General features: G+C 38.9%; 2 protein-coding genes across 2 annotated transcripts in view; one reads left to right on the top strand and one right to left on the bottom strand.

Moving 5' to 3' along the window:
• Nucleotides 1-13: 13 nt before the first annotated feature.
• Nucleotides 14-2,311, top strand: lyrm1 (LYR motif containing 1). Its single transcript, XM_042752325.1, has 5 exons — nt 14-167; nt 1,061-1,219; nt 1,292-1,352; nt 1,457-1,488; nt 2,006-2,311. The coding sequence occupies exons 2-5, from the start codon at nt 1,070-1,072 to the stop codon at nt 2,117-2,119; spliced, it is 357 nt and encodes a 118-aa protein (XP_042608259.1). The 5' UTR covers nt 14-167; nt 1,061-1,069; the 3' UTR covers nt 2,120-2,311.
• A 38-nt stretch (nt 2,312-2,349) lies between these two features.
• Nucleotides 2,350-13,430, bottom strand: part of dnah3 (dynein axonemal heavy chain 3) — a 36,426-nt gene continuing 25,345 nt past the window's right edge. Inside the window, 12 exon segments of the mRNA XM_042752328.1 lie at nt 2,350-3,127; nt 3,592-3,729; nt 4,395-4,599; nt 4,769-4,911; nt 4,998-5,165; nt 5,743-5,900; nt 6,054-6,170; nt 8,092-8,336; nt 9,115-9,340; nt 9,998-12,139; nt 12,227-12,425; nt 12,940-13,122. Of these exon segments, the coding sequence (XP_042608262.1) occupies nt 2,774-3,127; nt 3,592-3,729; nt 4,395-4,599; nt 4,769-4,911; nt 4,998-5,165; nt 5,743-5,900; nt 6,054-6,170; nt 8,092-8,336; nt 9,115-9,340; nt 9,998-12,139; nt 12,227-12,425; nt 12,940-13,122 (4,278 nt within the window). The 3' untranslated portion in view covers nt 2,350-2,773.

Here is a 13,430-nt window from a genome sequence, read left to right as displayed (position 1 = left end):
AAATAGCTCCCCCAAACATCTCTAACTGCGCAACACGAGAGCGTTAAGGACTAGCTCGAAACAAAACTCCCCGCAGTTCGAGACGTCAGCGCTCGCGAGCACGTGGACGCTGAAGTGCGGAAGTGTGGAGATGCTCACATAAGCGGTATTGATCTAATCACGCACAGGTAATATGATTTTCATCGGGAAGTAGAGCTGACAAGCAACTAGACTCCCTCAGAATAAAGCGAGAAGACTGTAATAACTATAACGTGTGTCAGATATATCGCAAACATTATTGACATAACAGTAACACAGAGGTCACACATACACACTGCTGCAGATTTCTGCTTGTATCACATTTACGTGCATGAATATTTTATACTGAATAATAATGATAATTTCAATTAATTATGCAGGGAAGTAATTAGCGATTTAAAATATTGTTACATATTATCATGTTGCGTAATTGTTAAAATAGTCATTTTCTCTCTATATATTAATGTGTACGAATTTATACTTTATTACTAGAATATATTCATTATATGTATAAGTATTTTTTTTGTTGATCATGCTGCATAATTTTTTAAACAATCATATATTCATTATTTTACATAGCCAATTATCACACATAATTATTGAAATAATCATCTAATATATAATTCTGTATATACAAAACATATTTAAATGTTAATTCAAGCTGCATAACTGTATATTTGTTTATTTATTTATATACTAGTCAACATTTTTAAGTGACTACTGTATATATATATATATATATATATATATATATATATATATATATATATATATATATATATATTATTTGTGTGTGTGTGTGTAATAATTTATATTCAGTGTATATTTTGTTTTGCATTCTTTTCTAATTTAATTTAATGCATTTTCCATCTAAATAATTATGAGCATTACAAATTAAGAAAAAGGGTAAACATGAATGTACAGAAAATCTAAAATGCTTTTTGGAATCCTAGAGAGCTGATCAAAGGTGAAACGATGCATACTGTCATTACAGAACATCAACTTCATATATTTGCTGTATTGTTGTGTTTGGTGTTCACAGGGGGTCCGGATGTCTCGTTCAGATGTGCTGTCTCTCTACAGGAGGGTCCTGCGCATCGCACGCAGCTGGACGGCACAATCTGCTCTTCCACACGACACTGACACCGAGAGGAAATATATCGCTCAGGAGGCTCGAACCCTCTTCAGACAGAACCAGCAGGTGTGCACTGACCTCAGATCTGCGGATGAGCTGCTATAGGTCTCATATTCTCTCATAACTTCTCTGTTACAGATAACAGACCCAGAATCAATCAAGAGATGCACTGAAGAGTGTGAAGCTCGGATAGAGATAGGTGTGCATCCTACATCAAATAGTTACTGCTATTTTTTAGATGCTTGGTGTTACCAAATAGCAGGTGTGCAGCTAAAAATGGTTGTTTTCTGTTTTTCATGTCAGGACTGCATTATAGGAACCCCTATCCTAGACCAGTAAGTATCTCTACATATCATCATAAGCACTAATAATAATATTACTATATTTGTAAATAGAATATGATGAATTTGATGTCCGTCACATTTCTTGCAAATTGCTCAGAATAAACGTGGAATTGAGATATAAACTCAGACGGAATTGAGAGAAAAATCTGAATTGTCAGATAAAATTGCAATTACCATTTTTATTGCATGGTGGAAACAACAACTGAATTGCGAGATGTGAACTTAGAATTCAGAAATAAAAGTTAAAATTGTAAGCTATAAACTCAATTGTGAGAAAAAGTCTGAATAGATAAGATTCACAGTTTGCAATTACCTTTTTTTTCTGTGCAAGAAACAAGTTTCCATAGATGTGTTTTTAACTTTAATGAAAGTAATAGTTCATTCAGAAAGCCTTAATGATCCTGTGTGAGGCCTTGTCTGTTCTTTTGAGTTTTCGGTGAAATCTTACTTGATACAGGACATGTTCTTTGCCGTCACACAGAAATATTTCATATATCTTCTCTCTCAGACGTATCTTCCTCCGATGGGTCTGGCCACTCAGAAAGGCAGAAAGCTGCGAGCTCAGCAGAGACTGAGGAAACAAGCCAAGCCGGTGTACCTGCACTCTCACGATGAGACCTGACACACACAGACTGTGCAGAAGTGCTCAGAAGTGCTCAGAAGCATCCGGAAACATTATAAATCCTTGTCTGTTCATGTTATTTCTAGCTAAAATGACAGCATTATGAAACAGATCACAGTGAAGTTATTCTCACTGCCAGTGCAAACCATAATGAATATTATATCAGGGATACTTCACCCAGAAATTCTATCACATACTATAGACTGTCTTTCTTCCATTGTATACGAGGTTCTTTCTTGAATGGAAAAAAATAATATGGAAGTCAGTGGTGGTACTTTCTACAAAATATCATGAAAGGTTTGGAACAACATGGGGGTGAATACATTTTCAGGTGAACTATCCCTTTAATGTGAGCTGTTTTGTTTGATGTTAGAGGTGTATTTATTATATTTGTCATATACTGCATTGTATAAATGTCTCAGTTAATGTTGCATTTAAAGAATCTAACTGTATTTCAATTAAAGTTTGTTGAATTTACACCCTCAAATGGTTTGTCTCTGCACATTTAAATGGCATCGAAGTTAACATGCATCATTTATTTATTAATATTATCCATTTAATTGTATTAAACATAACAACGATAGTGCTGTAGTCTTGTATTTTATCAGTTTTTGGCGTGTTAACATGTAAACATAAATGCAAGCTCTGATATGCTCAGTTGTCTAGTTGGCAGAGGCAGGCGACGCCGCGGTTGATCCAGTGTTTCTGCGGCTTGTCCGAGGGCAGCTCGATGGACAGCACGTAGTTTGTGGAGTGACCAGTGGTGGAGAGAGTCCCACGCCTGGCGCTGGTCTTGTACACGGGGCAGACGTAAACACTCTCGTGCAGGAAGCTGGCGCTCTCTCCGGGCTTCAGCCAGATTATGGGCAGCGTGTCGAAGAGGACTTTAGGAACAGACTCACCGATAACCATGTGCTCTCGATCCCAGCGCGCTCCCTCAAGGAAAAGACCACGGACGTACGCACCATCCTCCGGCTTCTGCTCCATGTGAGTTTCCTGTTTACAGACCTAAAAAAGAAGCACATTATTATATACATATAAAGAAATTAATATTTTTATTAAGCAAGGATGCGTTAAATTGATCTGAAGTGACAGTAAAGACATAATGTTACAAAAGATTTCTCTTTCACATAAATGCAGTTCTTTTGAGCTTTCTATTCATCAAAGAATCCTGAAAAATTGAAAAAAAACTTTTTCAACATTGATAATAATCAGAAATGTTTCTTGAGCAGCCAATCAGCATATTAAAATGATTTCTAAAGGATCATGTGACACTGAAGACTGGAGTAATGATGTTGAAAATTCAGCTTTGATCAAAGAAATAAATTCTATTTTAAAGTATATTGCAATAGAAAACAGTTATTTATACATTTCACAATATTACTGTATCTTTGGTCAAATAAATGCAGCCTCGGTGAGCATTAACATTTAAAGTGAATCAGTTTTTTGTTTGCTCTCATTGGCACACAGACCTCAAACTCAAAGCCGATGTAGTCAATGGGGATGGTGTACTTGCGAGCGAAATTCTGAGACACACCAGTGAGGAATGACTGAGTGAAATAAAACGCAGATATCCAGAACACAGATGGAGGGCCATTATCAATCCAGTCCTAAAACACACACACAAAAAGATGGCTTAAAAATGAGAAAATTCTTGGTTCGTATTGCAAAACTGTCCTAGGTAGTGGGCAACTGGTTTTATTATTATCCGTGCACACACCGGCCGACCAAGTGTTCTATTCCAGCATAGTGCACACTATAAGATGGAAGTGTTTGGTCCTACACATATTTAAAAAGACAGTGTTCTTTCATGTTGATAATGATATTAATTGCAATCTAGGCAGGGTATAATTAACTGAAACTAAAACGGTTAAAAAAAAATTTTTTTTTCTAAAAATTAAATTAAATATTTCAAAACTTTCATTTTTAGCTAGCTGGCAAGGCAACATTTCTCATATAAATTTAGTTGAACTAAATGTACTACAATACATAAAAATGAATAAAAACTATATAAACTAAAGCTAATAAAAATGGCAAAAACACAACAAAATTACTAAAAAGTGACCTAAAATTAAAAATGGAAAATACAATAATAAAAACTAATTCAAAAAATGAATAAAATTATAATAGCATCTCATTTGACTGTATTTACCCTGAAACTAGGTGCATCAGTTGGTAACAATTGAAGTTTTTTTTTTTTTTTATAAACATTAAAGGAGCATGAGCCTCTCTCTTGTCATGTGCATCTGTCTTAGCCATAGCTACTAGTGTTCACCTGCAGGAACTGCAGTCTGGCGAGAAAGTCGGACACATAGCTTCCGAGGGGTTTGAGGGAAGGGTAGGACTTTGCGGCCCACATGGCTGGCACTTTCCCAACGAGAAGACTGTTGAAGACATTCTCCAGCTCAGATGACATCACAACCTGCCCCCGAAGTGCCTTCTGGGTGTTTATCAGGCTGCTACGGACCACCTTTGACAGCCTGTACATTTATGCAATTGGCAGATGCTTTTATCCAATCAACTTGTATCGTATTAAATGTATAAATGTTATCAGTTCAGGCATTCATTGCATGATTGCAAGCTCTACTGTTTGAGCTACAAGAACATTATTATATGCAAATCGATGTAGGTAACGAATAAATCTAGCACCTGTTGAAGCGAATAAGTTCCTGCCGTAAGACGGTGTTCATCGACTCCTCATAAAGGAGAGGGTATTTATTGGTCACCATCTCAATGTCGAAATCAGGAGGGAGTTTGGCCAGCATTCCCCCGGCCAGCTCGTCCACTATTTCCTGTGGGCACAGACAAACCTGCTGTCAGAGAGACCAGGTACACAAAACTGCCAATCATTTATCATTTATGATCTGCATCCTCCCACCTGTGGTGATTTGGCTCCGCCGCTAGTTTGTCTCGGCAGAGTCAGCAGCACTCCATCTAACAGCTGATTGGTCTCCTGGTTGTCTTTGGTGATGTTAGCGTTGCTGTGGAGGCCGAAGACCTCAGGTTCAGCAGTGATGGGAAGGTTGCGGATGTAGTCCACGTAACTCTACATACAAAAGAGATCATCGGAGAGCAAGGTTTACAGTGAATAGCTATGAAATTTGGGTCTGTTTTGTGTATGAAGTAAAAAAAAAAACTGAAAAACAATTAATTCAATCTGTAAAATGCACACTTTATGTTGCCCTTACCAGTGAAAATTTATTGTCAGTAAATTAAATACATAAATGCATAAATACATTAAAAATATACAAAATGAAATGCATACATAATATGAATGAATGAAAGAAAATACATGAATAAATAATTAAAAGAAACTACACAAAAGCATGCATGCATACATGAAATTAAAACTTTTAATAACAAGAGACTACTTTTCTGATACGTTTATGGCACTTTTTGGCCAGTCACTGTCTAAGAATCGCTTAAAAATTCCACTAAACATCTTCACAAAGAAAGACGTCACAAGTCATACAGGTTCTGAACAACGTGAGGATGAGCACATGCCAGAATTGTAATTTTAAGGCAAACTATCAATTTTAACGTCAATAGAATCCATGTAGTTCGTCAATGTCAAATGTTTCTCTTTTAATTGATAAATATGAGTACACAGTGTTTGTATGTACCTGGTATGGGCCGTGTGATGGCACATAGTACAGATCTCCCTCACACACACAATACTGGTCCTGTTCAATGAGCTCCCAGCTGTAGAAGATGGAGAGGAGGGACATCAGCAGTCTCCGGTCCTTATCGTCTGTCACCCTCCCACCATAATTACACTCTCCTACAGAGAACAAGAGTACAGAAGGGTTGAAATAATGATGTTTGTCTAACCAAAATGTTAAAAGAACTAGATTTTTATATTATGTGGTTTCTAGAGCATTCTGGGTGGTTTCTTGGTTGCTAGGGTGTTCTGAGTGGCTGCCTGCTTAATCACCTGTCAGGTAAGTGAGGGCCTCCAGCGGAACCTCCTCATACTCATCCAGAAACATCTGGATCTGACGAATGCTGATTCTCAGATCAGACTCATTAAACTCATATGGAATATTCCAACCTGCAGAGAGACAGAGACAAAGAAAGAAGACTGAACACAACTTTGATATCACAATAAAAACCCCTGGAGAAGACAAAACTCATCTCGGACAGGATGTATTATGAGTCTTACTACAATTTTTTTTTTTTAAAGTCAGAAACTAGGCTCCCATATACATTTAATGATCTCACCAAAACCTTCTGATGAAGATCAGCTTGAAACATCTGGTAAGATTATTACTTTTTTGGGAGCAACCGTGTATTGATGTTGAACATTTTTTCCGTTACATTTTTGGTTGTGTATTTAAATTTAGCTATTTTCAGATGTGTGTGCTTTCTACAATTGTTGGATATTGATGATTACTCTTCCTAATATTTCCCAGATCATCAGTATAAATAAATAAAAAATAGTTATATGTGACCCTGGACCACAAAACCAGTCAAAGGGTCAATTTTTTTAAATTGAGATTGATACATCATCTAAAAGCTGAATAAATAATATTTCCATTAATGTAGTGTTTGATATGATAGGACAATATTTGGCTGAGATACAACTATTTGAAAATCTGGAATCTGAGGGTGCAAAAAAAAAAAAATCTAAATACTGAGAAAATCATCTTTAAAGTTGTTCAAATTAAGTTCTTAGCAATGCATATTACTAATCAAAAATTAAGTTCTGAATATATTCACAGTAGGAAATATACAAAATATCTTCATGGAACATGATCTTTACTTAATATCCTAATGATTTTTGGCATAAAAGTAAAATCGATCATTTTGAACCTTACAATGTTTTTTTGGCTATTGCTACAAATATACCCCAGAGACTTAAGACTGCTTTGTGGTCCAGGGTCACATATTAGAATAGAAACATACGTTTGCTGAAGAAGATGTGAGTGGTGCTTAACGTGGCAAAACTCACCACTGTGCAGTTAATAGGGTCTATTTTATAATGTTTTAAATATTATCTAGGATTTTAGCACATCACTATTAGCAAGTAGCTATTCACTGCTAGCACTGTAGCATTTTGGAAGTGCTGTTTCCTAGCATGAATCAAAAGAACCAAGTCCCATGTATATACGATGTTCTGATACATAACACATATAAATTCTACGATCTCCATATACACAAATATACTCCTTTCGCTCCAAGATCTCCAATTTAATCATAACTGTCTTAGACATCCTCCACCAAAGAAGAATACTTAACACACCATCAAGATTTATCTTAATGGTTGCTAGGGCGTGACTTGATAGCTTCATGATGATCCTGAGAGACTGACTCATTGTCTGAGCAGAGATGGGCTGACCATACTTTTGTGTGGTTTTATATTGTCTGAGTAGCAACACAGTCAGCCAGGTCGGAAGTTACCATAGCAGGAAAACACTGTGATCAAGAGTTATGTTCAATGCAAAATTCCTGTGGAAGTTACCATAGCAGGAAAAACGCATGTGCTCAGTTCTTTACAATAGTATGTCTAAGGGGCAATTACTCATGAGTTGGGGTACAACCCTATAGCGCGATTTGTTCTCACACAGCTTGCCAGCCTCTTCAAATGTGGTGACCCACACGTTTCTAAGAAATTCTGCATGATTTGATGCCTCTTTCATGGGTCTATGACAAACGGTATGGGATGAGTTACGCACCAAAGTTTGTATGGAAGAAAAATAATAAAAATCCAGCTTCGCAAGCACCACTAACAAGTTTGCTTTTATAATACTGTTTATAGTTTTCAGGAGAATCAATCTATGAACTTATAACTGCCTCAGCCTATTAAACTGCCATTTGATTGCAGCACAATAATGTCTGTTTAGAAAAGATTAGATCAGGTAGATTGATTATAGTATGCCAGAGTTTCACAGAAGATTGTTTAGAGACGGAGGGTGAATCAAATAAAGGATGACAGACAGGAAAGCAAACTGCATTATAGATTCATATCTGACCGAGTGGGCCGAATGTTCTCCTCTCCTGGACCAGAGCGTGGAAGAAACAAAGGCCGAACAGCAGCTTCTGCCAGACGTCTTGCTTAGCGGAGCTGCTGAAGAAGGCAGGGTCTGAGATGGGGTCGCTGAGGTAAGAACGCAGTAAATTTGCCCTCAGTCCTTTGGGAGGCTCGTTCGTCATCTTCACCCCATTCTGCAAAACACTCACTGGAAACTTGTCTGACGGCTGACTGGTTAACCACAACCTAAAACAACAGGAGTTTGGTTATCAGTTTAACTACTAATATAATTTAATTAAAAGGGGTAATCGGATGCAACATGCACTTTTACAAGTTATTTGAACTGAAATGTGTGTATACAACCAGCCTATATTGATAAAGATCCACCCAGTGTTTTTTTTTTTTATCTCATTAAATCATTTTCCCTTTCTCATTTCAAGCCGTTCTCAGATGCCTGTCTGTGTGACGTCCCTTTCTCAGGCCCCTTTCACGATTGTTGATTGACACTAGCGTTTTACCTTAGACCCGCCCTGAGTGAGCTGGAGCAGGAGTAAGACAAGAATGGCTCCTAAGCGATTGAGGTGTTTGTGTGACGTCTGAGCTGCTGTAGACGCATATTACCTTGTTTTTGAAGGGAGTGCCAACCCCCAGGTCCCAAATGCATTTATGTTCAAGCGATTGTGATCCAGCCTCACTACTAGAAGTGAGTTAAGGTTACCTTAGAATCGCCTTTCTAATAACGTGCTAGTTAGCGGACTAAAACTAAAATAAGTAAACAGTCTCATGAGAACGGCTCTTCACCCCACGGAAGAGAGAGTCGGGGTGAGCAGAGCTCATTAGCATTTAAAGCAACATGGACTAAAACTAAAATTTGAGAGATGTAGTTTTTTGTTAGATTTTGAGATTAAACATGTCCTGGATATGTTCTTTATCTTTGTCATGTATCCTCTAATTTTAACTCTGCTGAAATTAAGTGTGGCCATAATAATTAATGTGAAACAGCACAGTGTGTTGTTATTTTTACCTGAAACTGGTGGGTGTGTTTTCAGGTGTGATGACCTCCTCACAAATCTTCTCCAGCGTTGGCATCCAGCTGGTCGCGAGGTGACAGTTCTGCAGCACGACCCAGGTGCCGTCGGTCAGCGCTGCTCTGATCAGCTGCTCAGCTACTGGACCTTGACCCTGACCCAGAGAGATCGTCTGCGTCTTACTGCTGCCCATGCCCAAGTCATCTGCAAACTTCAGGAGTCCTGAGTAAGACAAGGAGTGAAAGAACATCATTTAGTTGTAAATCTTTAGTGCTGCGCTGAAACAATCATATATTGCGATTCTATGTCTCATAATATTACACAGAACGCCCAGATTTTTACATTGGTCTTCAAGCAGCAACCCAACATTTGAGTATCATACAGAAGTAAACAAAAGTGTGCGTAAGATCAACTACTGAAGGTATATTAATATTAAAAATAGATAATAAACAAATAAAATAATCATAAAATAATTCTACAGCCAATAATTGACACCACCTACGCATGGTCCTGGCTGGTTTAGCCTGAGAAATAAGCTTTTTTTAATGCTATTTAACCAAAATAAACATCATTTATGATACAGTTGTTGTCAGATTTCATTGGTGATTATGAAATTTAATCGTAAACTTATTTTATTTCAGCTAGTTCCCATGGCTACATCTCTCATGTTTGTTTAGTTAAACTTTAAGTACTAAAAAAAACAAAATCTAAAACCGCAATAAAAATGAATAAAGACTATATATATTTATTAAAATGAAAAACATAAAAATTATATTAACTATAATAGTATATTAACTAATGATATATAATAAGTTATTGGCCCTATTTTCAAAACAAAATGACAAATCATTGAAAAAAAAAAACATCTTTCTATTTTACCGGCTGTAGGGTCTGATCCTGGAGAAAGGACGAAGATAAGTGGTGAACAGCAGTTGGAGTCACTGTAGCTCTCCGCCAGGTCAAAGGTTGGTGGCTCAATGTATGTCCGGCTCATATTGTCGACGATGAACTGTTGTACCGCCAGCACAAGTTTATCCGGTCTGAAGCAGCGCAGCACCACCATGCGCTCCATGCCCACTACTGTTCGCCATTTCCCGGGTAACTCCTCGTCCTGCGGATGACCCGAGTCGTAAATCTGCTTCCACTCTGCGATATTCTCCTGCACGTGTTCAAACAATCCTTCGAGGCAAGGAAGTCGAGAAGCCCGAACCACTTCGGACCATGATTTATCCGAAAGCCACTCAGGGGCCGGGTTGGGGTAAGGGTTTTCCAGAGCAACGCCTCCGGTGAGAAGAAAGCGCCAGACGAGGTCGTCGACCTGACCTTTGCCCTGCATAATACCGACAGTCAGAAGCAAAGAGAACAGCAGCTTGTCCTTCTCAAACAGAGAGCGGCACACATTATAATAAACGCGCATGGTGAAGTGATCCAAGATGTTAGCGATGCGGATCTGTAGGTCATCGCTAGGCGCGCTGTGAGCGATGGATTGCAGGTACAGATTGATGAACCACGTGAGAGAGTATTGGTACATGGGATCGATGTTCGCCAGATCCGAGATGCAAAAGAACAGAATGGATGAGTGTTCTGCAACCGGCCGGTAACCCATTCGAGTTTCGTCAATCTCGTTTTCAGTCACGCTCGCAATTTTCTGCTTCTCGGAAATCTCCTCTGACAATATTTTAGATGACGAGAGAACCTTAATAGCGGTTTCGTCTTCTAGGATGTTCCCTTCAGAGGAAGAAAGAACCTCCAGGATTTTGTTCTCGATCTCCTTCAGCTGCTTATTGTTGGCTGCGCTTTCGAGAATCAGCTGGTTTTTCTTCTCCTCGAGTTCTGGCTTCTCTTTAGCGGCGACGATCCCCAGAAGCTGATCCTCGAGACCCAACGGCGTGATCATGAAGTTCAAAAGACACACTTTCACCGCCACCTCCGGCAAGTAATGTGGATTCCTCAATCCGGTTGTGATGTAGAACCGGAAATCGTTCGAGTACTCCACAGTGTTTTCGCCAAGTTTCATATACTCCACGCCCTGCTGCTTAAAGGTCTGTTTTAGTAGAACCGGCTCTAAAATTGCATCCAGCTCCTCCCCAACGTTCTCCAAGAGGACTGGCGTGCCGAACTGGATGGCGTTCTCGAGGGTACGAACATAGTTGCTGTCTGAGAGCTTGATGATGGACAGTTTATTGGCCTTGTTCATGTTTTTGACCCATTTGTTGGCTTGTCCCTGTGGGTCGATCATGAGAGGCCAACGGCGAGAGTTTGAGACAATAATTCCGTTGTCGGTGGAAAACGCGTCCACTGGTAATCCGGCGATCTGCCACGATCGGATCAGCACCTGGTTTCCGAGAGTGTTGCTAAGTGTGAAATCCTTCGAACATGGTATGTTTTTCTCATTGCACAGCTTGTGCCACTCTCGCTGACACTCCACACGGTAATCGACAGTGAACGCGCCAAGATACGACACCATAGCCGAGGACAAAAGCACGTCGCCGGTAAGGTTGGTGTATTTGATGCCAAGGAGCCGAGCAGCCTCCGTCCACCTGTCTTTTTCTCCTCCCAGACCACCGATTAGTTTTTCAGCTCGTATTAGCTTTTGGGAACAGAGCTCTATGTTTGCTTCTAAGTCTTTTTTCTTCTGTATCATCCCGTCGAATGTGTCATTCAGTGCCTGCAGACGGTCCTCCACCTCTTTCAGCTCGGCACGTTTCACAGATAACATCTGCATCTGCACGGCTAACTCCTCCTCTGCTTCCTTTAATCTCACTTGCTTGGGGGCAACGACTTTCGCCACACGTTCGTATACTTCCATGGCACGCACCCATTTGCAAAGGCCCTCGCAAGCAGAAGACACGCTTTTGATTACTGAAGGCTGAAATTCTGGGTGGTCTATGAACTTTTCTCTGATCTTCTTAATGTTAGGTGCAGGTATGTTGTCTTTATCGAACGTCTTAAGGCTCTCGAGGAACTTCATGTCACCAAGAAGCTTCTTAGATGGTCCCCAGAAATCCTCAACCATCTTTCCTGTGCAAATAATTTCAAGTATGTATTTAAGAATAGAGTGTGTGATATATTTCACCTGTGTTTCTCATGTGTGCCACATTCTCATACCTGATCCACCGGGGTCTTGTTTCCTCTCGGGTTTAATGCCCTTCATGACGCAGATGGACTCCATGACCAGTTTGACAGCACCAGGAGGATTCTGCATCGTCTTCAAGACGGTAATATCAGCCGGCTTCAGTGTGTCTAGAGCAGCGAGAGCCGCTTCCAGCGCTGGCATCGCTTCTGCAAGATCTCCCTCACACTCATCCTATCCAACAATAAATTAATTGATATAAACTTCTCGATCATAACTTTAACAAAATGTCCTAATACCCCAAAATCTCCAACTGCTAACCACTTTCTGAATCTCCTCAACTAAAAGAGTGCAACTTGTCCTCCAAAATCATTAAAGACTTGTAAATTCCTACATGCCAATATATGTTTTTTGTTTTGTTTATCTATTTATGTATTTCATGTATAGTAGATTGAGAATTGAAGGAAAACTCAGCAACGTGACAACATCTGTATTATTTTTTTCACTTGCATAGCTAAAATTTTAGGCCAGAAACATACTTTAAACAAGTAGGTACAAATAAATGTTATTACTTGGCCAACACTTTGAATGCAATCCTTTACTAAACGTCATATATTATATAACATACGGTTTTGTCCTGTTAAGAATTGATGTTGTGTAATTAAAAGGGTTTGCCTGCATGGATCATTTTTGTGAGCCTTAGACAGAAATGTACTGCTCTGGTGAACTGAAATACATTTTTGCTTACCTTGATGGCTTTAGCAGCAGCTGCTGCTTCATTGGCGACTTTCTCATCAGCACTGACAAGCTCTTTCTTAGCATCCACCTCCACCGTCTCTTTCTCTATCTTCACCATCATCTGATCGGTCTGTTTGGCTGTCTCGATCAGTTCTGGCTGAAGAGCTGTAAGCTCCTGCTGCATGACCGCTACCTGCACATCACAGATAAACAGCACTGTCAACATCAATTTATTCAGGGATAATGACTATGTACATAATCAAATAATGTATTTAGGCATCTTGTTGATAAAAACTCATTATAAATAATTTATGATGATAATATATAATTGATCGTTGCTACAAAAATCTACATATTTATCTGAGACCACCTATGAAAATGGTTCTATTTCACATTTTCCTAATTGTAATAAAAATTAAAATAAAAAGTTTGAAAATGTATATTTTTTGTTTTTAAAAATTTGAGTGGAAAATCAAATATTTACAATTGAAATATAAATAA

This window comes from Cyprinus carpio, chromosome B24 (genome assembly GCF_018340385.1).
Source record: "Cyprinus carpio isolate SPL01 chromosome B24, ASM1834038v1, whole genome shotgun sequence".
Classification (NCBI taxonomy): Eukaryota; Metazoa; Chordata; class Actinopteri; order Cypriniformes; family Cyprinidae; genus Cyprinus; species Cyprinus carpio.
This window is presented reverse-complemented; position numbering and strand designations above follow the sequence as displayed.

Bases quoted from the DNA above. Each gene is read 5' to 3' on its own strand.
- lyrm1 (XM_042752325.1), top strand. From the start codon at position 1,070: ATGTCTCGTTCAGATGTGCTGTCTCTCTACAGGAGGGTCCTGCGCATC. The intron at 1,353-1,456 runs GTGTGCATCCTA...TTTTCATGTCAG, and splicing joins TGAAGCTCGGATAGAGATAG to GACTGCATTATAGGAACCCC. The intron at 1,489-2,005 runs GTAAGTATCTCT...CTTCTCTCTCAG, and splicing joins GGAACCCCTATCCTAGACCA to ACGTATCTTCCTCCGATGGG.